This window comes from Spermophilus citellus (genome assembly GCF_964194105.1).
Source record: "Spermophilus citellus genome assembly, chromosome: 8".
Lineage (NCBI taxonomy): Eukaryota > Metazoa > Chordata > Mammalia > Rodentia > Sciuridae > Spermophilus > Spermophilus citellus.
Genome location: NC_138189.1, coordinates 211,602 through 235,863, shown reverse-complemented (window position 1 = coordinate 235,863; position 24,262 = coordinate 211,602). Strand labels below are relative to the sequence as shown.

General features: G+C 52.5%; 1 protein-coding gene across 1 annotated transcript; it reads left to right on the top strand.

The window, feature by feature from the left end:
- Positions 1 to 6,280: 6,280 nt before the first annotated feature.
- Positions 6,281 to 7,405, top strand: TMEM271 (transmembrane protein 271; the record flags this gene model as incomplete). The annotated part of the gene is made up of 1 exon (XM_081304313.1): positions 6,281 to 7,405. One exon carries the CDS (start codon positions 6,281 to 6,283, stop codon positions 7,403 to 7,405), a length of 1,125 nt encoding a protein of 374 aa, XP_081160439.1.
- Between the last annotated feature and the right edge of the window lie 16,857 nt (positions 7,406 to 24,262).

The following is a 24,262-nucleotide window of genomic DNA, read 5'->3' as shown; positions in this document are numbered from 1 at the left end:
CATACAGGATATGCCCTGTGAGTAGAAACTCATTTCCCTTAACATCCTGAGCGCACTGTCCGGTTCAGTGGCCTTTCAGAAGCAGAGTTTTGTTTGGGGGGGATTTTGTTTGTTTCTTGTTTATTTTGGGTTGTGGGTGAAGTGAAACTCAAGGATGCTAAAATGAAGACAGGTGACATGATGGGCTGTAGAGACAGATGCAAGGTCTCCATCAATGAAAGCAGGGCTCACCCCTCCCCACCACCCACCTGCTAGCAAGCACCTGAAGAATGTTAGAGGAGGATAAGCATGTCTGGGACCCTGAACCTCAGAGGAGGAGCACCAGGCGAGACCTCAGAGGAGGAACACCAGGCAGGATCTCAGGAGCACCAGGCGGGACCTCAGAGGAACACCAGGTAGGACCTCAGAGGAACACTAGGTAGGACCTCAGAGGAGGAGCACCCAATGGGACCTCAGAGAAGGAGCACCAGGTGGGACCTCCAGACAACAGCCCTGCTGAACAGAGGAAGAGTGCTAAGTCTCAGAGCAGAACCTAGAAGAAACTGAATTTTCATACAAAACACACAAAAAATACAACAAAAGACAAGACAACCCATTTTTCCCCCCTTTGGCACTGGAGATTAAACTCAGGGATACTGTACCACTGAGCTACAGATACATCTCCAGCCCTTTACTTTTATTTTTGTTTTGAGACAAGCTCTTGCTAAGTTGCTAAGATTGGCCTCAAACTTGTGATCCTTCTGCCCCAACCTTACAAGTTGCTGGGAGGCATGCCACACTGTGCCACACAGATAACACAATTTTTAAAAAATCATCAAAAGATCTGAAAAGACCTTTTTATGGAGAAGATATATGAAAAGCCCAAGATCATTGGTCATCATAGAAATTCAAATTAAAACCACAAGTTACCACTACACACCCACAGACTGGCCAACATCATCAGGAAGACTGATCAGCTGGGATGTTAAGGATGCAGAGCCTGGGACGCTCATGCATCAGTGTGGGAAATGTAGTGAGTGGTTTGGCTTCTCTGGAAAACAGTCTCTCTAAAGTTTAAATGTAACTACAACCCAGCAATCCCATTTCTAAATACATACCCTTAGAGGTGATGCTCACCTGACTCATACCTAAATTTCACTACTAAGCACCACTAAGCAGCACCTGTGTGCATAATAACCCAAAGGAGAAAGCCCAAATTCCCAATATGGTGTGAATGGATAAGCACATTTGGTAGAACTTTACTCAGCAATAAACAAACGATCCATGACTTCTTAAATGGTATGGACAAATCCAAATAGCATTGTGCTAAGTGAAAGAAGGCTGTGGTGAGTCTTTGGTACAAAACCATGTACTAGAACCACTGCTTCAGACCAAGGTGAGGGCAGTATAACTGAGAAGGGCATGGGCAAGTTGGAACACTGCACCAGGAGGTGGCAGTGACATAAGCCAATGCACAGTCATCCAGATTCACAGTTACACACTCAAGAGCTGGTGACTATTACTGCACATGAATTGCATCTCAATACAAATGGGCCCAAAAAGGCGAGTATCACTCATGACACAGGGATTTCCTTCTTAGATACATACCCCAAAATGCATGCCCAAGTGCGTCGGGGCACACAAGTGAGGATCACAACTTACTCATAATATCACGGACTAGACATGCCGTTTCACCAATGGGCTTACAGCCAGTGAGCTACAGCTGCATACACTGACACAGGGAGACATCACAGACATGAAGCCGGCAAGGGTGTCAGGTGGGGTGTCACACCATGCCAGTATTTGTAAACATTCAAAAGATAGGCAAACCTGGGCACACGGTTAACCATGGGTGCCTTGCTGACAGACACAAATAAGTGCAAGGTGCTTACATGACTCATACCTGAATTTCACTACTAAGCGTAGCCTGAGAGCTGGCAGGAAGGAGCTGTGCATTCAGGCCCCACAGGCTTCTGCTCCCTGAGTGCAGGTGACAGGTGCTCATTCATAACTCATTGTGTTGACTTCTTGCTGCAGATTTGTTATATTTCACAGGACCAAGGCTTCTAGAATCTCAATTTAGAGCATCGCTACCTCTGAGCACCGGCCGCTATGGTAGCACAAGAGCCCTTGGACAGCCTGCCAGCTGTGGGAGTTTCCCAGAGATGCCTACTGCCCTGCTGTGAGTGGCAGCTCAACAGCAGCCATTCCTGATGGGCATGGTAGTGAATGAGTTCAGCTATTGCACTAGTGCTGCGTTTGACTGCTCATCTCCAGAACTCATGTGCTGGATACCTAATCCCACCCCCTGCAGTTTGCTGTGTGCCAGCAGCGTCTAGGAGGTGATGGAGTTGCATGGGCTCTGTTGCACTGACCATCCCTGGCTAGTGGGTTGCCCTGAGAGTGGCTCTGTTATAAAACAGAGCCCTCTAGCCTACTTGCTCTGTGTCCTTGTGATGCCCTCCACATGCCACAACCCAGGAGGAAGAACCTCACAACTGGCCCCTGTGCTTGCCCTTCCTAGCTCCAGAACTTTGAGCTATGTGAACTTCTATTCTGCAGCATTCAATTATAGCAAAAGAAAATCTTCTGAGACAGCCATTTTTTTTTAAAAAAAGGATGCAGCCAGACATGGTGGAGCAGGCCTGTAATCCCAACGGCTTAGGGGGCCAAGGCAGGAGGATTGTGAGTTCAAAGCCAGCCTTAGCAACAGTGAGGTGCTAAGCAACTCAGTGAGACCCTGTCTCTAAATAAAATACAAATTAGAGGTGGGATATGGCTCAGTAGTTGAGTGCCCCTGAGATCAATCCCTGGTACTAAAAAAAAAAAAAAAAAAAAAAAAGATGCAAATTCTAAAAGTTAAGTGATAGATTAGGAAAAATAATCAATTGAAATCAATATTATGGGAGACTGAATTTTAAGTGCTAATAAATGTGAATATTAAAACAAGATTTAAAGGTGATCACAAAATGTTCTTTACTTATCACATCTTTATTAGTGTTGTACTCACACATGGAAACATGATTGTTTTAAGAATGTTGCCTGAGTTTCTAGACCTTATCTTTAAGTGGGGCAGGGATGTCTTCCCCGGAGAAGGTGGCTGCCAGGACTGCAGAAGGCTCTGTGTGAACTTGCTGGGCAGGGCTGGCTCTGTGACTGAACAACTCCTCCTTCCCCAGCAGTCTGGAGGGAAGTTATCTCCCACTACTGCGGTGCTTCTCCCCAGAACCAGCATCTCCTTGACCCCCGATCTCCAAATCACTCTGCTGGCTGCAGCTGCTGTGGAGTCCTCTCTGCTGGGGAAAGATGTGACAGTGCACAGGGTGATGAGAAGGAGAGGAGCTTTGCTGGGGAAGGCTGCCAGAAAGCTCTAAGATTGTGTACAGATTGGCTCCAATTTCTACCCCTGGTTTTAGGTGTCAGAAACGAGGTTGAGTGTGGAGGGGTGTTTGAGGGGTCTCTGTGACTGTGACAGAAACCCTGAAAGAAAGCTCTGCACATCTGGGACCAGGACTGTCCTCCCGTCTTTGCCTACCTAGTGTCCCCCACTGGGGAAGATGGTGACCTGTCACAAGCCCGGAAGGGACTGTGCATGTGGGGAACCTGTGGCTGCAGTACCTGTGACGCTGGAAGGAGGAAAGGACCTTTCCAGCCCACCCAGGCTCCAGGCAGGGCTCCTCCACACACAAATAGGGTGTGCCCGGCCTCAGGATAAAACTGAACTCCTGTCTCAGCCTAAAGACGCATCTCAATGGAATACCTGCTGCCTGTGGTCTCAGGCTGCAGCTTTTCTGTGAGTGCCGCTCTCCTAGGGGCCTTTGCTTCTGCTGCCCAAGCTCCTCCTCCAAGCCCCTCCCCACCCCAATACAGAGGTGTCAGGGGCAGACCCACCTGCAAACTTATTGACCCGTGCAGACCAGGTGAAACTAAATCCTGATGTGTGTTTGGACCCTGTCTCTGCTGAAACCCAATCTGAAGAGAAAGACATATTTGGACCACAGGGAAATGCTGCAATATGGGGGCCACCTACCAGGGACTTGGAAGGGCAGAAAGGCAATTGGGGGAGTAGGGAAAAGGCCAACAGAGCCACTGACTCCACCAGTGAGTTTAAGAAACCGGGAGGTGGTCCACGGGCTGGAAGTGCCTAGTGAGGGGAGAAACTCCACCGGAGGTACTGCCCTCTGCGGGGTCTGACGACAGCAGCTCTCCCCGCACAACCCCAGCCTGGGCTCTAGCTCCTGAAGAACGCAGCCCACCCCTTCAGCGAGGGAGGCAGCGGCCAGCAGTTTCTTCTTTCTTTGGCCGGTAGGCTGCGCCATGCCCACGTCCGGAGCAGAGAAGTGGCTCCATCCACCGGCGGTGGTGGCAAACGTCGTTTCCCTGGAAACCGCAGTAACCGCTGGGAGTCGGCTCGGAAGCTTCGTTCACGCGCGTGGGCGCCACGACCCTCATACAAGCTGGCTCACACGCGGCCCTCCCCAAACTCACACCCCGCTTGCGCAGGCCGAATCGCCATGCCTGTTTTCTGGCTAGTCACCCTGCAGAGGCGCGGGACCCACTGGCTGCTATTCCAAAATGTGCATTCCCTGCTACAGAGAAAACAGCTCGCTCTCCTCGCAGCTAGGGATCTGAAGTGAACCCCATGCAGATGTCCAGGGAGCGCAGGAAGGCCTTCACATGTTTTCCCATTGGGCGGGTGGTTTCGGCGAGGCGTGGGCAAGGGCCCTTTGCATGGCCTCAGACCACGTGGGTGCGGCTTCTCAATGCGCAGGCCTCCCGCCCACCGGGAGCCCCGGACCCTTTAGGACCAGGAAGCACGCACTGGACTCTGCCTCTGGCAGCCGGAACCTGCGGAGCCGGTGTCTGGCGCGCAGGCGCGTCCTTGAGCTCTCCCAACCGCACCCCGGGTCCTCCCCAGCCCGGCCACGGGTTCTGCCACCGCATCCAGTGGGGTCTCAGACGCTGCGCAGGCGGCCTGAATCACCAGCACCAGGGACAGCGAAGCAGCTCAACTGGAGCTCCAGAGGGTTTGGGTCCTAGGAAGCTCGGGACCGGCCCACGGCGCCCTCCAGTTTTTCGCACCTGAGAGGCGATTTGCCGCCCCACCCACTTCATGCAGGTCCAATCAATTCACCTGAGCCCGCGACTGCGGAAATTTCGTGCCGGATCCGCAGACTGGACCCAAACCCAAACAGATTCACCCGTCGTTTTCCCCATGACTTTACCCCAGCTCCGCTCTGTGGCTGGTCCTACAGCCTACCCAGATCGCACACAGGGCAAACCGCAAACATGCACAACACACCCGCATTGCACATATAACACAGCACCCTGCAAACCACACACACAACATAGTACTGCACACTGCACACACTACACCCTCACAACACACCTCACACAACACACACGCAACCCGCAATACACCACAACGCACAGCCTCACAACCGTAACACCCCCTCACACGTACTGAATACATGACACACAACACGGCACACGCACTGCGCACTGCACACACGACACGACACACCACATAGACAACATCCCCAAATGCACACACCCCATACATACCCCTCACACACAAAGCACACCACACACACTCCCCTTCATCCGCCCAGGCCGGCACTTCCCAGAGATCCAGACTCCGTCCCGCAATCCCCGAGCAGCCCCTCAGCACCTGGCTCCCCTCACACCGTTTCCCAGCGCCCTCAGCTAACTTCTTCTGGCCGAGGGTGGGCGTGGAGAGCGGTCGGGCGGGTGGATAGGGAGGTGCGATCTTAGGCACTAAAAGGTGGGAGGTGCTGGAGGTGGGGCCCCGGGGGTCTGGGAGAGAAAGGCCGTGGTGGGGTGGCGCTCCCAAAACGGCGGGCGCTGGATTGGGCATCAGCAGGGGGAGGGCAGAAAAGCTAAGACTGGGCGGCCAGAGGCGCCTCTTGGGCGGGGCAGAGGGGCGTCCTGGGGGCGGCCGGGGGCTGGAGCGAGTAGAGGGGGGCGGCGCCAGGGCGAGGCGCTCGGGGCCGCGGGCAGGTGGGGGGGCACGCGTCCGGGAGGGACGCCAAGGGCTGGGGAGGGGGCGCGCGCGCCCTGCGGTGCTCGGCGCCGCCTCGGTTCCCGGCGCGGGGTCGCGGCGGCGGCGGGAGGCGGAGGATGCGGGCTCCGGCGGCGGCGGCGCGGGCCAGGGAGGACGCGGGAGGATGAGGAGGAGGCCGGCGGTCCGGCCGCGCGGCGCCGGGAGGAGGCGCAGGCGGCGGGGGCGGCGGCGGGCGGCGGCGGGCGCGCGGGGTGCGGGCCGGCTCGGGCGCGGAGGATGAAGTGGAGCGTCCGCGGGGCCTGCGCCGCGCTTTCCTCCTGCCTGCTGCTCGCCTGCGCACTCAGCGCCGCCGCCGTCGGCCTTAAGTGCTTCTCGCTGGGCTCGGAGCTGCGCGGGGAGCCGTTCCGACTGGGGGCCGCAGCCGGCGCCTTCTACTCGGGGCTGCTGCTGGCTGCCGGCCTTTCACTGCTCGGCGCCGCCCTGCTCTGCTGCGGGCCCCGGGACGCGCCCCTCACCGGGCCGGGACCCGCGCCAGGCCCGGGGATAGGGGTTCCCGCGGCTCCCGAGGGCGCTCCGGAGGCTGCCCCCGGCGAGGCGGGGGCGGCGGCCGGGCCCCCGGGGCCGGTGAACAGCCAGAACCTGCTGCTGCTGGGCGTGCTTGTCTTCATGCTCGGGGTCCTGAGCGCCTTCGCGGGCGCAGTGATCGACGGCGACACGGTGTCCCTGGTGGAACGCAAGTACTCCCATTACTGCCTGCCCCCGCGCTCGCCGGCCGCGGCCCCCAGCCCCGCAGCCGCGGCCCCGGGTCCGGCCCCAGGGGCGCCGCGCTCCCGCAGCACCCTGGACAGCGCCACGTCCGCCAAGTGCCGCCAGCTGAAGGACTACCAGCGCGGCCTGGTGCTCTCTACCATCTTCAACTCGCTCGAGTGTCTGCTGGGCCTGCTCAGTCTTCTGCTGGTCAAGAACTACAAGTCGTCGCAGGCCCGGAGGGGTCGGCGCGGCCGGCGGAGGGCAGGTCGGGCCCTGGCGCGGCCCCGTGGCATCCCTGGGCTCCGTGCGCAGCCGCCATCCTCTCGCGCGCGGCGGGGACGACGGGGTCGGCGGGGACGACGGCTGCAGCAGCGGCCGAGTGAGGCCTCCATCCTGTCCCCTGAGGAGTCCGACTTTGCCGCCCCTGGGGACTGCGCGGGCTTCGCGGCTCACCACGCAGTGTCCTACATTAACGTGGGCGTCTTCCACGCATTTGATGAGGCGGGCGTGGAGGTGTGCTGCGGCGGACACCCATCGGTGGAGCTGCCGGGGTACGCGCCCTCGGATCCCGACCTCAACGCCTCCTACCCTTACTGTTGCCGACCGCCCTTCGAGGCGGCGCGCCCCTGGGAGCCGAGGCGGGCCTGCTGAACCCCAGGCTGGGTCCCAGCGCTCGCGCCTCCCGCAAGAGCCCAGGGGAGGGTCCCAAGCCAGGCCTCGAGGGCGAAACAGCTCTGTGACCACTGGACGGTCCTCTGATGTTATCGTTTCTGTGTCCAGGACGTTTCTCTTCTCTGTGTCGTTCGTATCCGGATTCCATTTAAAGTTTACAATAAATGTTTTGGGTCGGCTCGCCGACTGCACTTCTCTTTGGCATCGGTTCCCTGGGCGGCGCTGAGGTCCCAGGTCGAGAGGCAAGAACAGAACGCGCAGCGAGCGTGATTTCCTGCGAGGACCTAGGCTGAGCGACAGACAAAAGCCAAGGTCCTGTAGGAACTCAAGGAGGAGTGCCGTCCGGCAGCAACACTGCGACCCCACGTGCCTGCTTCAGCCGACACTTTCTTACTGTAAAGCTCTCCATAAACAGTGACTATGTTTGGTATATTTATTGCAATTTGAAGTTGGTGAGTTCCTTTATTAAATTAATTGCTATGTTATTGGAGAATGTTCATCAACTTGGAATTAGAGGGTGTCTACACGTAAATGAGCATGGGGAGGAAGGGCAGAATTGGGTCGTATTCGTTAAGTTTGAACCTGTGTTCTGCCAGCTGGTCCTCTCTGTCCGCCCTGTCTCTGAGCTAACTCGCTGAGTGTGCAGACACTGACACCAGACCCTTTCATTTCTGTTTTTGGAAACTGGCTGTGTGGTTTCTATTGCAAAGCAGTAGAATTTATTTTTGGTTAATACATATGAACAATCTAATCCTATTTTGGAGAATCACAGTCATAGTTTTTCTGCAAAGATAATTTTCCTGTAAACTCATTACTCTGGTAATTTTGAATATTATAGCATTTCATCTAAAATATACCCCTTAAATAGCCTTAATGAATGTGAAGGTCATACTTTTAAACAACTAGGATGTGTGTGTGTGTGTGTGTGTGTGTGTGTGTGTGTGCATGTTTGCACACTGTGGAATGAGCTTCATATGATGGCGGAATGTGTGTCCATCCTTCTGGGGGGCTGGTTCCTAGTCTTGGAAAAAGGTTATCCGACTTCCTTGTGCCTGGAATCCTAGGGCCGAGCAAGGGAGTTGACTGATCAGCTGGGAGCAGAGTCCCACCCTGATCCCCAAAGGTGTGTGTCCTCTGCAGATGGGAGTGGAGGACAGTGTACTCTGCTGTGTGGGCACCAGCACAAAGCACTTGGGGTGAGGGGAGTCAGGGAGATTGTGTAGTATCTTCATGGTGTTCAGTAGTCCACTCTGTGAAAAAGTTGGAATTTAAAGATGGTGTGCAGTTACTTGGTGCAGGCTCTGGGGTTGAACCTCTCCTCAGTCCTCAGGTGCCCTGCCCAGAGCTTCCCTGAACTCCTGGTGACCCAGCCCCCTGTCCCATCTGGGAGCTTGCTGGGCTGCCCTGACCTGTTCCCACTCAGCGGGCTTATTATGGAGTGCAAGCCTGTCCCACTAATGCTCAGACAGTTCCTGTGAGACGTGGGGTTCTTCTCAAGAGGTAACAAGTCCAGCGCTCACCTTGCTGTATTGAAGCTGCCCCAGGAATAGAAATGACTTATGGCCATCTTACTGGGGTCCCACCTACAGGGCACTGCCCGTGTCAGGCTTTTGCTGTCTTGGGGGCAGTGGGAGCAAGAGGGTTCAGTCTGACTTGCTGGTCCTACTGCTGGTCTATTAGGTCCCTCCTGCTCCAGGATAAGCAGCCTTCTGACCATTGGCCTAAGCAGAAATGTCACAAGTGCAGCACAAAGTGACCTAAACCACCTCATATCTACTTAATTCAAATCCACAGGGCAGGTATTTTTCTCTGGGAACGGAGGCTTCCTGAGGCAGCCAGGCCCCTCCACCTGCTGGGTGAGCACTGGGTGTTCCTGAGCAAACCAGTGGATGTGAAATCAGCCCCCACCCTTTGTTTTCTGAGCAGTTTCGGTTTACACACTTTATACAGCTCAAAATGTCAAATACCTTATGGATCTTTTAAGTTTACTATCAGTTCGGTCTCTAAGGCTTCAGGCTTTCCTTGGGGTAAAACAGAAGGCCAAGGGTGGGGAAGGCAGGGCCTGCAGCCAGGGGCTGACACAGAAGGGAATCAGGTGTGTCCTGGGGTAGCAGGGGAACCTGGGGTGCAGGAGGGAGGGGATTTCCCCAGCCTCAGGTGAGCTAGCCTCTTCCCAACCACCAGCACACCAGGTGGCCGTTTAACCCTGAGCTTCCCAATTCCAGATGCAGTAAGTTTCACTTTTACAGAGTTGGATAGGAGATGTGAAGTATCGAGGTTTCATTTTTAGGGTTAACTAGAGAAAACAGAATCCCACTCTCTGTAAACTCAGATTGTCACAAAGATGAGCTCTCAGGGAAGGAGTGGAGGGTATGGAAGCTATTTGTCTCCTGATTAGATTAACTTCCTGTTGCCCCTCCACACTCGACTCCTGGCCATAGGTTTTGCACATGTTCATTCTGCTTTTCTGGAATGTTCAGTTAGCCACTCAGAACTGAATTGTGCTACCTAGAAAATAAGGCCAGCTTTTGACTTTTCTTCTATTGAGTCTTATTCTGCTTCCTGCCAGGAGTTTATTAGGATGATGAGATGCCAAAATTAAACAAACACATTCTAGCATCTTTTAGGAGGCTGAAGGTTGAGGTTGTAAGTTATTATTTTATGGTAAAGATGTGATTTGGTTCAGCAAGAGTTCACTGTGAATATGGCTGGGGTTTAGTTTTAAAGGGATTCTTCATGATGCTGTGTACGAAGTTGGGCAGTGAAGTCGCCTGACAAGTTGTGTTTTCTTAGGCTCAACAAACCTTCAGATATCTGGGTTTTCATGCCCTTCCATGGTCAGAGGGGGCAGGCAGGTGGGTTTTTCTTCCCTGGGTGCCTTTAACCTGAGCCACAAAACTGAGCTTTTGACTGAAAATTCACTTAAACAATCATTTAATTTGAAAAATTAGTCAGATGGTTGATTGTTGTGAATTTCAAAGACTTACGACTGAGGCTGGACCGTGGCCAGGACTTCGATGCAGTGCAGGAGCAACTGCGAGCAAACACGCACACACATGCACGCGTGTGCCTACCACCACCAGCACATGTGCTCGTGCACATCCTCGTGCGCAGCACAGATGCACACAAAGACACTTGCACATAGACACACAGGCACACAGAATGAGCATATGTGTGTGCACACACATGGTCTTCTGGGCAGTGTCTGAGAGCCAGGCCAGCAGCTCTGCCAGGGCAACCCAAGTGGAACCCACTCAGGGCATGTAAGCTGACCTTGCTGCTCTCTTGCTGTGGCATCACATGCAGGATGAGCCTAAGGGGAGCCATTCCAGGGCCCCAGCAGTTGTTGAGCTACTGGCCATATCTGGAGGGTCAGGCAGGTGGGGCTGGGCAGGGAGGGTGGGAGGTGGGGGCAGGCAGGTGGAAAACTCCCATCTGTGTCAGTACAGCTCAGTGATTCATGGCAGCAGGTATGTTGGGGTCCAGGTAAGAAGAAGGCTGCCAGGCTGCAACCCAGACTCTGTGCAGGTGTGCCACTGGGACATTGCTAGGACTCTGGTGCTGACCCACTGTGCACCTACTTCCATCCTCCAAGGGCCTGGCACCTATGCAAGTGGGCAAAGGTGACGGTCCTGCAGTGCCCTCCAGATCATGATCACCCCAATGTATGTTTTCTCACTGAGATAGGAAAGTAGGGAATGGCAGAGACCTGAGAAAGTGAGCTCTGCCACTGAGCCGGCACCAACCACGTGTAGACCTGTGTCCCTTCCTCTTGTCTGAGATAGACACAGCAACCTGATGTGAACAGGCTTAATTTCCTGTTGACTCAATGTCTTGGCCTAATTTGCTGTCTTGTAGTACTGTAACCAACAGAAAAAAACACACCAACAAAATGGAAAACAAAATTTAAATTAGCAAAATAGAGCACACCAATCTTGTGCCTCTGCTCGAACCCTCCTGAGCAGTCCTTGGGTGACAGGAGGAGCCTGGTGGTCCTGCAGCAGACTTGCTCCTGACAGTGGTCTGTGAGCCTCTGCCTTTTGAGGCACTGGAGGAGCCCTCTTACATGCAGCTTCCCTGGAGAGGCCCTGATTGATGCACATTTCGCCTTTTTGTCAGCCTTTGGTCCTCAATGGAACGTCACTGTCAGACCAATAAAATGTTTTGAAAACATAGTGTACTTCACAAGATTCGTGCTTTTCTGGCTACTGTCCTGTTTGTGACTGTGTGGCAGAAAGTGGCCAACTGCCCAGCATGCTGAAGGCGGGATGTGGAGGGGGAGCAGGCTTCTTTGGGCCTTTTCCGATTCTCCCTCAGTGGTGCTGGGCACCTGGTTGCCCTGCCCTGGACCCCTGGCAGCTGTCCTCTCACCCTCCAGGCCTCGCAGCACCTGCTGACTGCCATGGAGCAGGCTTTGCCTTTCCCTTTGATGTGATGCTAATTCCCTGCTGATCTCACTTATTGTCACTTGCCAGGACACTTGATGCAACATTACCTGAAACATATCAAGTCATGTGACCTTACTCAGAAGCATTCAAGAAGGAGAGGAACCAACCTTCCAGCTTTTATGCAAATGATCTAGGAATGGGGAGGAGCCAACAAAGGCTACCCTGTGGTAGGAAGAGGTGGGAGGCAGGAGTTGGAATGCAGGTGCTGGGATGCAGGAGGTGGGAGACAGGAGGAAGGAAGCAGGAGGTGGGAGGCAGAGGGTGGGATGCAGGAGGTGGGATGTAAGAGGTGGGAGGCAGGAGGTGGAGGCAGGAGGTAGGAAGCAGGAGGTGGGATGTAAGAGGTGGGAGGCCGGAGGTGGAGGCAGGAAGTAGGAAGCAGGAGGTGGGATGCAGGAGGTGGGATGCAGGAGGTGGGGGCAGGAGGTAGGAAGTAGGAGGTGGGAGGCAGGTGGTGGGATACAGGTGGTGGGAGGCAGAAGGTGGGATGCAGGAGGTGGAGGCAGGATGTAGGAAGCAGGAGGTAGGAGGCAGGAGGTAGGATGCAAGTGGTGGGATGCAGGAAGTAGGAAGCAGGAGGTGGGATGCAGGTTGTGGGAGGCAAGTGCTGGGAGGTGGGATACAGGAGTTGGGATGCAGGTGCTGGATGCTGGATTTGGGTGCAGAAGGTGGGATTCACAGGGTAGAGTGAACATTGTAGTGGGTACTGTACCCATGTTTTTTCCCTCTAATTTCAGTTATCCATGGTCAACTTCAGTCTGAAAGTATTAAATGGAAAATTCCAGAGTGATGCAGCCCATAAGTTTCAAATTATGCTTCTTTCTGAGTAGCATGATGAAACCTTGCACCATCCCACTCTTTCCTGCCTGGGACATGAATCATTCCTTTGTCCAGCATATCCCCATGTCCACCCTACCCATCCATTCATCACTCAGTAGCCATCTCAGTTTTCAGATGAACTGTCTGCATCACAGTGATTGTGTTCCAGGATTAATATTTTACTTAATAATGGCCTCAAAATGTAAGAGTAGTGAAGCTGACAACTGGGACATGCCAAAGAGAAGATGTATAATGCTTTCTTGAAGTGAAAAGGTGAGAGTTCTTGATTGCAGAAAAGAAAAACATATTCTAAGACTCACAGTAAGAATAAATCTATTCATAAAATTATGAAGAAGGAAATAAATTCCTGCTAGTTTTGATGTTGCACTTCAAACTGCTAAAGTTATGGTGATGATATATGGTAAGAGCTTAATTTAGATGGAAAAGGCATTAAACGTGGGGGTAGAAGACATGAACAGAAAACAACTCCAACCAGCAGCGAGGTGTTCTGTTCCAGAAAGCATTGAGCTGGCATCAGTACTTCAGGAAGGAATCCCCTGGAAGGAGTGACAGCTAACCATTTACTGAAAGTAAGGGATGTCCAGGTTTGAGCTGAAAATTAGTTACTTTTGTTAATCTCTTACTGCATTTAATTCTAAATTTAAATTCATCATATGTATATACATGAAAATGTGAAAACCACATATTTATGGTTTGGTATCCTTGGAACACATCCTATATACAAGAGGAGAATGCTGTACATTGTGGAATGTCATGGGTGAGATGCAGAGGTAGATATCCAGGTATAATATACATGGTGGGAGGTAGGAGGCAGGAGGTGAAAGGTAGGAGGTGGGAGGCAGGTGCTTGGATGCAACAGGTGGGAAACAGGTGGGGACATGGAGGCAATAGGATGCAGGAGGTAGGAGGCAGGAGGTGGGAGGCAGGAGGTGGGAGGTAGGAGGTGGGAGGTAGGAGGTGGGAGGTAGGAGGTGGGAGGTAGGAGGTGGGATGCAGGAGGTGGGAGGTGGGTGCTGGGAGGAAAGAGATAGGATGCAAGTGGGGGCATGTAGGCGGTGGGATGCAGGTGGTGGCACGCAGGCGGTTCTAGGTAGGTGGTGGGGTGCAGCATGTGGGATGCAGGATGTGGGAGGTAGACACTGGGAGGCAGGTGGTGGGGTTCAAGTGGTGAGAGGCAGGAAGTGGGATGCAGGAGGTGGGGTTTAGGAGGTGGGGAGCAAGTGGTGGAATGAAGGTGGTAGAGTGTAGAAGGTGGGAGGCAGGAGGTGGAATGCACACAGAGATGCAAGAGTTGTGATGTTCGGGGTGGGATGTGGGAATTGGGATGTAGGAGGAGGGAGGTGGGATGCAGGAGGTAGGATGCAGAAGGAGGGAGCATGAGTTGGGATGCAGGAGGTAGGATGCAGGAGGTAGAATGCAGGTGGTGGGAGGCAGGAGGTGGGAGGCAGGATACAGGAGCTTGGATGCAGGAGGTGAGATGCAGGAGTAGGGAGGCAGGAGGTGAGATGCAGGTGGTGGAAGGCAGGAGCTGGGATGCAGAAGATGGCAGACAGGAGATGAGAGGCAAGAGGAGGGAGGCAGGAGTGGGAGGCAGGAGATGGGATGCAGGAGATGGCAGAAAAGATGTGGAATGCAGAAGGTGGGATGCAGGAGGAGGGAAGCAGGTTGTGGGAGGCAGGAGATGGGATGCAGGAGGAGGGATGAAGAATGTGGGAGGCAGAAGGTGGGAGACAGGAGGTGGAATGCAGGTGGTGGGATACAGGAGGTGGGAGGCAGGAGGAGGGATGCAGGAGGTGGGAGGAAGGGGGTGGGAGGCAGAAGGTGGGATGCAGGAGGAGGGATGCAGGTTGTGGGAGGCAGGAGGTGGGATGCAGGAGGAGGGATGAAGGATGTGGGAGGCAGAAGGTGGGAGACAGGAGGTGGAATGCAGGTGGTGGGATACAGGAGGTGGGAGGCAGGAGGAGGGATGCAGGAGGTGGGAGGAAGGGGGTGGGATGCAGGAGGTGGGAGGCAGAAGGTGGGATGCAGGAGGTGGGATGCAGAAGGTGAGAGGCAGGTGGTGGGAGGCAGAAGGTGGGATGCAGGAGGAGGGATGCAGGAGGTGGGATGCAGGAGGTGGGATGCAGGAGGAGGGATGCAGGAGGTGGGAGGCAGGGGGAGGGATGCAGGAGGTGGGATGCAGGAGGTGGGATGCAGGAGGAGGGATGCAGGAGCTGGGAGGCAGGAGCTGGGGTGCAGGAGGAGGGATGCAGGAGATGGGATGCAGGAGGTGGGATGCAGGAGGAGGGATGCATGGGGAGGGAGGCAGAAGGTGGGATGCAGGAGGAGGGAGGCAGGAGTTGGGATGCAGGAGGTGATATGCAGGTGGAAGAATGCAAGAGGTGGGAAGCAGGTGATGGGAGGCAAAAGGTTGGAGGCAGGGAGTGTGATGCAGGAGGTAGAATGCAGGAGATGATAGGCAGGAAGTGGGATTCAGGTGCTGGGATGTGGAGGTGGGAATCAGATGAGTGGGGGGGGGGTGGGATGCACATGGGGATCTGCAGGATGCTTGCAGCAGGAGGTGGTTGATGGGATGCATGGGGCGAATGGGCCTACCCTGACAAGGCACAAGCTTTTTGAGAGCACACCAATTTATTCATGGTCCGAAATATCTTCGTTCTGGCAGCACATAATGTGTTCATTTACCTGAGCGCTCACCGCAGCTGTCCCGGTCTTGAGCAGGAGAGTCGGACTGGGCAAAGTGCCCCTCCCCCAGGAAGAACCCTCCCTCTGGCAGGGGTGCTGGAAGGACTCCTGAGACCAGAGGTGCAGGCAGGGAGGAGACTCTCTCGGTGGTGGTTGATGAGTCCAGTGCATGTCAGACAATGGTTGTCCACAGACCTGAATAGACATGCCAGATGAGGGGTCTAAAAAAGGAAGAAATATTAAAAGCAGTCATATGAGGGGGAAACCTTTCTGAAAATAAATTATGTTTGGCTTAATCGCCATGTTTTCCAGAGGGCCACAAATAAATGGAATCTTCTGCAGATCAGTGTGTCCGTCCCTCGCCTCTCCAGAAGGACCCCTGAGGCCTTCCAGGGACTGCCATTCCATCTAGCCAGGCTCCCTGGGCAGAAGGCTTGGGCCAGCGCTGCTCTGGGAGGGCTGCTGCCCTCGGCCGGGACGCCTGGAGCCCCCCCCCACACCCCCTCCCCCCAGCCGCGGGCAGAGCAGAAGCTCAGAGGCAGCCCCGCCTGTTTATGGTGGGAGCGCCCAGGGGGGGTCACTGTCACTCAGAGTCCCAGTCTCCAGATCCCTTGGCCACAAGGCTTCCCACATATTTGTCCCCACCCCAGGGGAATAGGGACGACCCTGCAGGAGGGTCTTGGACGCTTGCTGGTGACAGCCCTCTCACTTTGGTAAGCATAACTCAGGTTATTTTTTCCTTAAGTGCGTGACTTCGCGCTCTCCCACACTGAAGCTCACCCGCCACTGCGCGCCCACCCACACATGCTGCTGCTCCTGCTGGCGCCCACTCTCCTTCTCTGCCTTCCCTTTCCATTCTTCAAGGCTGAGCTGGGAATGGAAAGGCTCTGCAGCCTCTCTAGGCCCAAGCAGCAGTGCCCTTAGGTGCTTGTCACCAGATAAAGGTGAAGGAAGGTACCTCTTACAGAGGACCCTGCAGGAGCCCTGGGATCTTCCTATGTGGCACGTGTGCCCTGGACATCAGCTCCTCACAGCTAATGGTCGGGAGGGCATACCACTGGGGCCCTGTGTGCCAAACCTTGTCCTAAAAACAGTCACTTCCTGGAGGAAGATTGGGCTTAGGGCCTGCCTCTGTGCTCTGTGGTGCTGGCCTGAGTCTTGCTGCATGCACCAGGAGCTCAGTTGTTCTCCTGGAGTCTGAGACAAGGCAGGAGTGACGCTCTGCCCTGGGTGGCGTGTGTGGGAGTTTTATAACCCAGACAGCAGGTGGGCAGTGGGACAGACTTGATCTTCCTCCAGACACATCCTGCTGCTGCTGCCTGCTTACTGTCCACCCTTCTGTGCTCAGGGTCCCAAATGCAGCCTTCTCTAAACTCGACATGGTCCTTCTCAGATGACTGGCTGGCCCTAGCCCACCCACCCTGGAGTCCTGCCCTGGGAGTCCTGCACACATCTGTCACCAAGCCCTTCATCTCAGCGCTCTCTGCAGAATCATCTCACTCACTGTATTCACCAGAGGCTGTCAGTCATAGCCAGCACTGCCAGATGCCAGGAATGCCAGCATGCCTGTCTGCAGTGCCTCCCCTAATTTGGGCCCTGACCTGGAATAACTGGAGGAAACAGAGAGCCTTCACCTTCTTTGTCTCATTCAGACCCTGGAAATGCGGTCCTATGATGCATGCAGAGCACACTGCCTGTGAACCAGCCATATTTTGCACAATGCAAACCACGTGGGGCCAGTGGCTGTGACCACCAGCCTAGAACAGCCTCTTGCATACATGCTTCCTGGTTTTGAGTTAGGACAGATGTTGAGCATGTAGTGCATGATGTGACACAGGTGCATGCAGCCATTAAAATTCAGACATTCAAAATTCAAAGTTTAATTTTCTTTCCCTCACTTGGTCCATATGTCTTCTATCTTTTAAGATGTAAATAGCCTGAGCTTCCCTGTACCCTTTCCCCACCTGCAGTCACCGCACACCTGATGTGGTGGTGTGCACCGTCCCAGGCCTGTTTCTGGGCTCTGTGTAATTGAGTGTGCCCACACATGGTACCTGGCATTCTTTGCCCATCAAACACATGAGAGTGCAGTACACCATATTTAATCTTTTGAATATGCTTTTTGTACTTGACATGCATTTTCGAGTCTTGTGTGGTACGTGTGACTGACACTGGTCTCTGGCTCTCTCCTGATGTAGTGCCTCCCATTGTTTGGTGTCCCCTGTGGAGGGGCTTTCAACACATTTCCTTTTCACTATTATAATTAGTACTGCAGTGAAAATCCATTGCCTGTTGCTATGGTCTGGATGTGGTTTGGGCATGTCCCCCAAAGGTTCCTGTATGGGAAGCTCTGACCCCAGGGGGCAGAAGAAAGAGGTGTGGGAACTTTAAGAGCTGGGGTTAGTGAAAGGTCCTGCGGTCACTGGGGCTCCTTACCCTCAGATGGGGGCTGGCCTCTATAAGAATATCAAGCCTGGTTCTCCCTGCCTCTTGCTCCTGTCTGGCCAAGAGGGCTCTCCCTCTCACACCCCACCATGATGCCATCTGCTATGTTGGCATGAGGCACAAGAACCCAGCAGATGCTACCCCATATCACCTCCCAAACTGTGAGCCAAGTAACCTGCCTTTTTGTACAAAGCACCCTGCTTCAGGCAATGTGTTACAGCCAAAGAAAACAGTAAGCATTTGCCTTCTAGCTCACCTGGGCCCTAGGCCTAGGTGTGGCTGGGGTATATATACTGGGCTCTGTGGGCACTGCAGAGTTGCAGTGCACAGTGAAGGTTCAACAGTGCAGGTGTATGCTGCTTACACCCATGGGCATAGGGTGCCACCCCCTGCCTCCCAGTGCTGTGCTGCTCTCAGTGCTGTGAGGTGTTGTCTCATCCCTAATTTGCATCCCCACGATTGCTAATAAGTGCCTTTCCTGACTATTCAGCATATTTTGTGCTCCTATCCTCTAGCTTTAAAAAAAATTACTTTTTAAAATTTTGGATTGATTTTTAGGAGTTCATTACCCATGCTTTAGACATCACTTGTCTCTGTCCATTTTCTTTTTTTCTTTTTATTAAAGAGAGAGAGAGAATTTTTTAATATTTATTTTTTAGTTTTCGGTGGACACAACACCTTTATTTTATTTTTATGTGGTGTTGAGGATTGAACCCAGCACCCCGCGCATGCTAGGCGAGCGTGTTACCGCTTGAGTCACATCCCCAGCCCTGTCTCTGTCCATTTTCTGTTGTCATAACAGAACAGCTGAGGCTGGGAAGCTTATACACTAGAGAGGTTACATGGCTCCTAATTCTGAAGGCTGGGAAGTCCCAGGTTGCTGGCCAGAGCTGTGGAGCTGAGCCACCCTGGACAGAAGGCAGAAGAACAAGACAGCAAGGAAGGTCATTGTATTAGGGTTCTCTAGAGGAACAGAATCAACAGGAAGTGTAATTATAAAAGGAGGACTTCTTAGGTTGGCTTACACGACCAGAGGCTGGATAGTTCACCATGGCCGACTGCAGGCTGGAGAGCTGGGAGAACCAGTAGCTGCGCGGTCCAAGAGGCTGAAGCCCCAGAACAAGAGGGATCCACGGTGCTACCCTAGTCTGAGACCAAAGGCTTTTGGACAATCACTGGCAGGGCCCACCTTGAAAGAGTGAAGGAGAGAGAGTCTGATATCCTCAGACAATTGCAGCAGCAATCAAGAACACATTCAAGAAGAATGGAGCTTGCATTTATTGCTGTTTCCTTGTTCTTCCACTTTTTGTTCCATCCACACCATTATTCCATTGGTTGGTGCTGCCCACCAGGGAGGGTCTCCATTTCAGTTGGTTATCCCACATGCCAATCATTCCTAGACACACCCTCATTGACACACCCATAAACCTCTTAATCATTGGTAATCTTAATCCAATCAAGTTGACAATTCAAATTGACCATTAAAGCTGTGCTGGCCCTTCCTGGGTCCCATGCCACCGTGCGTGGACCTGCAGTAATGGCACTGATCCATCACCTCCAGGAGGTCCTGCTTCCCAGCACGGCTGCTTGGGATGAAGCTTCATGTTCTGCTCTAGCACCACTTGCCCCACAGCAAGTGTCCTCATTTGGCAAGAAGGCATCCGCATTCATTAAGCTGTCCTGTGCGGCCTGTGTGTTCCGACCATCGGTGAGGAAGTCCTCCTTCCTGAAGATCCTCCCTCCAGACGGGCTTCCTCCTGAAGGTCCTTAACCTGAAGTCCTTTCTCCTGAAGATCCTCCAGTGGTGGGAAGGCGCCCCGTGCCTGCCCACCTCTGGCTCCCTCAGCCAGGCTAGCTGTCTTCCCAAGGCTCCAGTACAGCCTCTCCTGGAGCTGGGGTGTCTCTGGAGAGCGTCGTCACTGCCCCTATTGGTGAGTCGGAATGTTCTCCTCAGCAGCTCTGAATTGCTTCCCACTATGGTTTTCTTTCCCTTTCCCTCAACATGAGCAGCTAACTGACAGGATGTCATCCCAGGTTTTGACAGAGGGAAACCATTTTTTCACTGAGCTCCAGGGTCCTGGGAGGTCCAGGGTTTCTCCCTCGTGCCACCATATCCTTGTGTCTCTGGATGTGACCTCTGCAGTCAGTCCTGGGCCTCCTTTCTCTCCTCTCAAGTCCCTGTACACAGCTGCCCTGGGTCTGCCCCAGTGTGTCCTCCCTGAGGCCACTGTCCTGCACTTGCCAGAGGACCTACCTCTGTGGGCCAGTCACCTCTGTTCCCTGTTGCCACCCAAGCCCCATTCCTCCTCTGCCAGCAGTGCTGGAGAGGCTGCCTCGGAGTTGAGGATGCCATCCTGTGCGTCAGAGGTGGGACTGTGGCTGTGGATTCTGGTCTTTCAATCCCACCTTGGAGTGTGAGCCATGCTCTCAGTGTTTCAGTGAGTGCCTGACTCCCTCAGCTGGCTTTCAAGGGAACCCTTCATCCTGGAACTGCAGGGTCGGTTCTGGAGGGCCATCTTATTTTATTTCTCCAGTGATTCTCTTCCTGTTTTCTCTGTTCTGCACAGTTGGACTCCTGCTACTGGAAGCCTGGACTCTGGGTCTCAACTCTCCATTCTCTTTGTTATTTTCTCTTATTTTCCTGCATCTACCTTTTTTCTGCCTAATGTTCCCCAGAAGCCGAGGCTCTGAAGGCTTTGTACCCAGGGTGGCAGTGCTAAGTGGAGGTGGGACCTGTTGGGTGGTCTGTGGTCACTAGGGCTACTCTTGAAAGGACCATGGGGCCCTGGCTCCCTCATAGGCTCCTGTGTGTGCCAGCCACGAGGCAAGAAGCTTTGCTCCCCCCTGGCTCCTGCTGTGATGGGCCAACTCTCCAAAGGACCAAAGCCATGGATCCAACAGAAACCTCTAAAATCAAAACCACTAAAATTGTGAGTCAGAATAAACCTTTTCTCTTACCAGCTGATTATCTTAGGCATTGCATTATAGTGACGGAGAGCTGACTAAAGCAGAAAACTCATACCAGGAAGTGGGGCCTTGTGATTACTGTATGCCTGATGCTGTGGAAGAGCCTTTGGAACTGGTTTTCAGGAGGAATTTAGAAAAGTTGGAAGGAGTGAACTAGAGAAAGCCTGGAATGCTGCTATCAGAGCTTTATCAAGATTCTGGTGGAGGGCTCATAAGACCAGAATGCTGATAGTAATACGAACAGCAGAGGCCAAATTCCTGAGATTTCAGATGGAAGTGAGGATTCCACCGGGAACTGGATTGGGAAGGCCACCTGCATTGCACCGTGGCAAAGAACTTGACTGTATTTGTCCATGTCCTGAGACTTCATGGGAGGCTAAGCTTTAGAGTGACAGGTTTTGAGGGGATTCAAGATGGCTGACTAGAGGGAGGCTGCATTTCCAGTCGCTCCATGGCTGGGGACCCCAGCAGGGGGAGTGCTGCTCTCAGTTAGGTGGGTGAAAGAGGCAATTCACTCAGATTCAATATCGGACAGTCAGCCTCTTAGAGACTCAGACATTCGGTGCATTAAACAAAGAACAAGAAAGAGCACGTTGGGGGCAGTGGCACATGTCTGTAATCCCAGAAGTTCAGGAGGCTGAGGCAGGAGGATCATGAGTTCAAAGCCAGCCTCGGCAAAAGAGAGACCCTGTCTCTAGATAAAATACAGAAAAGGGCTGGGGATGTGGCTCAGTGGTTAGTGCCCCTGAGATCGATCCCCAGTACCCCACCCCCTCAAATAAGAAAGAGCACATTGGGGCCAAGCTGTTGCAGCAGCAGCAAGGCTGGTTCACCAAGGTGAGGGAAAACACGGAGAGAAGCACAATGGACAGATCTGGCACAGGAAAACCTGCAGATCACACAGCAGCCTGGACTCAGGGGATCCAGAGGCGGCACAGTAAACTGGTTGGCCACGCGCCCTGTTTCCCAACCTGCTACAGAGAGTGGAGGCAGGGGCCTCCCTGCAGCTTGCTGAGGGAGCTGAGAGCGCACAGCCAACACTGCCCTGTTGTCCTGGCAAGCGCCACAATGTGGCCTAGGGCGTACCTAGCAGAACACAAGTGACATGGCACAGAGGAGACTGGACCCAGGGGAGTGAAGTCAGAAAGGAGGAGAGTGCAGCTCACTTTCCCTTGGAGCCTGGGGGCTCACGTGACCAGCTGAAGAGGGCCAGGAAACCAGACCTGTTGATGGGACATAGCTCAGGGACTAAGCCTGGGAAGACTGCGTCTTGGGCAGTACCATGTGGGACCTGAGAGGGGTGGCTCACCTGTCCCTCAAGTAGAACCCTCAGGAGCTCCGAGATCCAGACTCCCAGCAGAGCCCGGCATCTGTGAAGGCCTAAGGTGGGTTGGTCTAACCTCTCCAGAACAGATACCACCCCAAAGGTCCCAAAGGCTGATTAGTCCTGATCCCTGTCACCAGAACTTCCCTCTTGGGACTTGCAGCAGCTGCACCCTGGGAGTGCACTGATCTGGTCTCTTTGGAGAAAACTTCAACTGACAATACTTCTCATCCCATCCTACCTCATACTCAGGAGAAGAGAAGCTAAGAGCTTCACTCTTAGACCACTCCAACTGGCAGCTCAGTGAGCAACACAAAAAGAGGTAGGGGTTAACAATGTCCAGCCCCTTGCCTGAGCTCTCCTCTCCCTTTCTCTCCAGAGCAAATAAGAAACAGAAAGAAGGGCAGTCAGGCATAGGCAGGGACCATCCAATTGTGTCCACCTCAGTAGAGACAAGTCTTTCATTTTTCATAAAGAATTTTTTTCCTTTTTTATTTTATTTATTCATTTTTAAATTTTTTTTGGTGTTCTTGCCATGCTGATTGGTTTGCAGACATGCATATATATATACATATTTGCTTCTTTTTTTCTAATTTTTAGCACTTTTTACAGTAGCTATTTTTCTTTGTCTTTCAAGAATAGGGCTTTTGGGGTTTTTTTAATTTTGTTTTTGTTTCTACCATTTCTCTTCCTCTCCGGTCTTCTCTCACTAACAGCCATTCTGTTGTTTTCTCTTTCTTGCTCCCTTTACTTTTTTTTTTTATCTCCCTCTCCTTCTTTACAGCCATCACTTGTACATCTCTTCTGCATTATTTTCGTTCACATTTTGAACACTCTAAACTTTCTTCTACCCTCCTTCACATTTTTTCTCTTAATGAACTGTATTTTTACCATTATTTCTATTTGCTTTTTGTAATTCCTACCCTCACCATTTATGTTGTTGCACTTATTAGTTCTGTGGATGACGTCGTTGACACCTGCTCTTTACTTTGTGTGCCAGATTTAGTTCACGACTACTTGTTGCTTTTGTTGTTGTCAACTGCTGACACCACCATTCCTGGTGGTGATGATCAGTGTTGTAGATGTCATAGCAGTCGCCAGGCATTTATCTTAATGCTGTATACGGTTTGCTTCAGTTGTTACTATTTGTTCCCCCCTTTTCTGTGAGGTGGTGAGAATCTACAGGGATGATACAAGTTCCCAGGATAGATATTCTTCTGCTAAACCAAATCTAGCCAAAAGACAGTAATCTTACTACACACACAAATTAAGCACACTCAAACGTCAGCTGTACTTTAATGCAAAGAACATAAGAGACAACGCTCCCAATCTAATGACTAAGCCTCAAGTAGGAACGTTTCTGGGGCACTCCAGGTCCCACTCACAGACATCCACTCCTACAGCAAAATGAGAGAGTCAACACAAAGACCATGGATATCATACCTACAAGGGACCTCAATCTAGATTACTCAAGACACTTTGGCAAAAGAAAGCTGTGCCCAAAAAAGTATCACCCCAAGAATGAAGGAGAAATCCATCCTAACATATATATATATATAAAACCCAACACAGGAATGTAAAAGATGAAAAACCAAGGTAAAATGGTGCCTCCTAAAGTTTATAATTGACCAGAAACTGACTAAAGATATTGAAGTGGAAAAAATATCAGAGAAAGAATGATTGTAAAAATTATCAAGGAACTCCAAGAGAACACAGAATAACTGAATGAATTAAGGAAGTTAGTACAGAATATGAATGAGAAATTTAATAAGGAGATAGAGATATTGAAAATAACCACAGAATTCTTAGAAATTAAAGACACAGTAAATCAAACAAAAAGTTCAGTTGAAAGTCTAATAGAGCAGATCAACAGAATCTCAGAGCTGGAAGACAAAGTGGCTGGCCTTGAACATTCAGACAGTACTGAAGAAAAGAACATAAGAAACCATGACCAGAAGAACTCTAGGACAATATTAAGAGACCAAATTTAAAAATCATTGGAATTGAAGAGGAGTGTGAGATGCAGGCAAATGGCATAAATAACTTCTTTTGGAAAATTTCCAAACCTTGAGTGTTGCGAGCCGTCCATGGGCTGTGGTGTGAGCTATGTCCATTTGAGCATTTGAG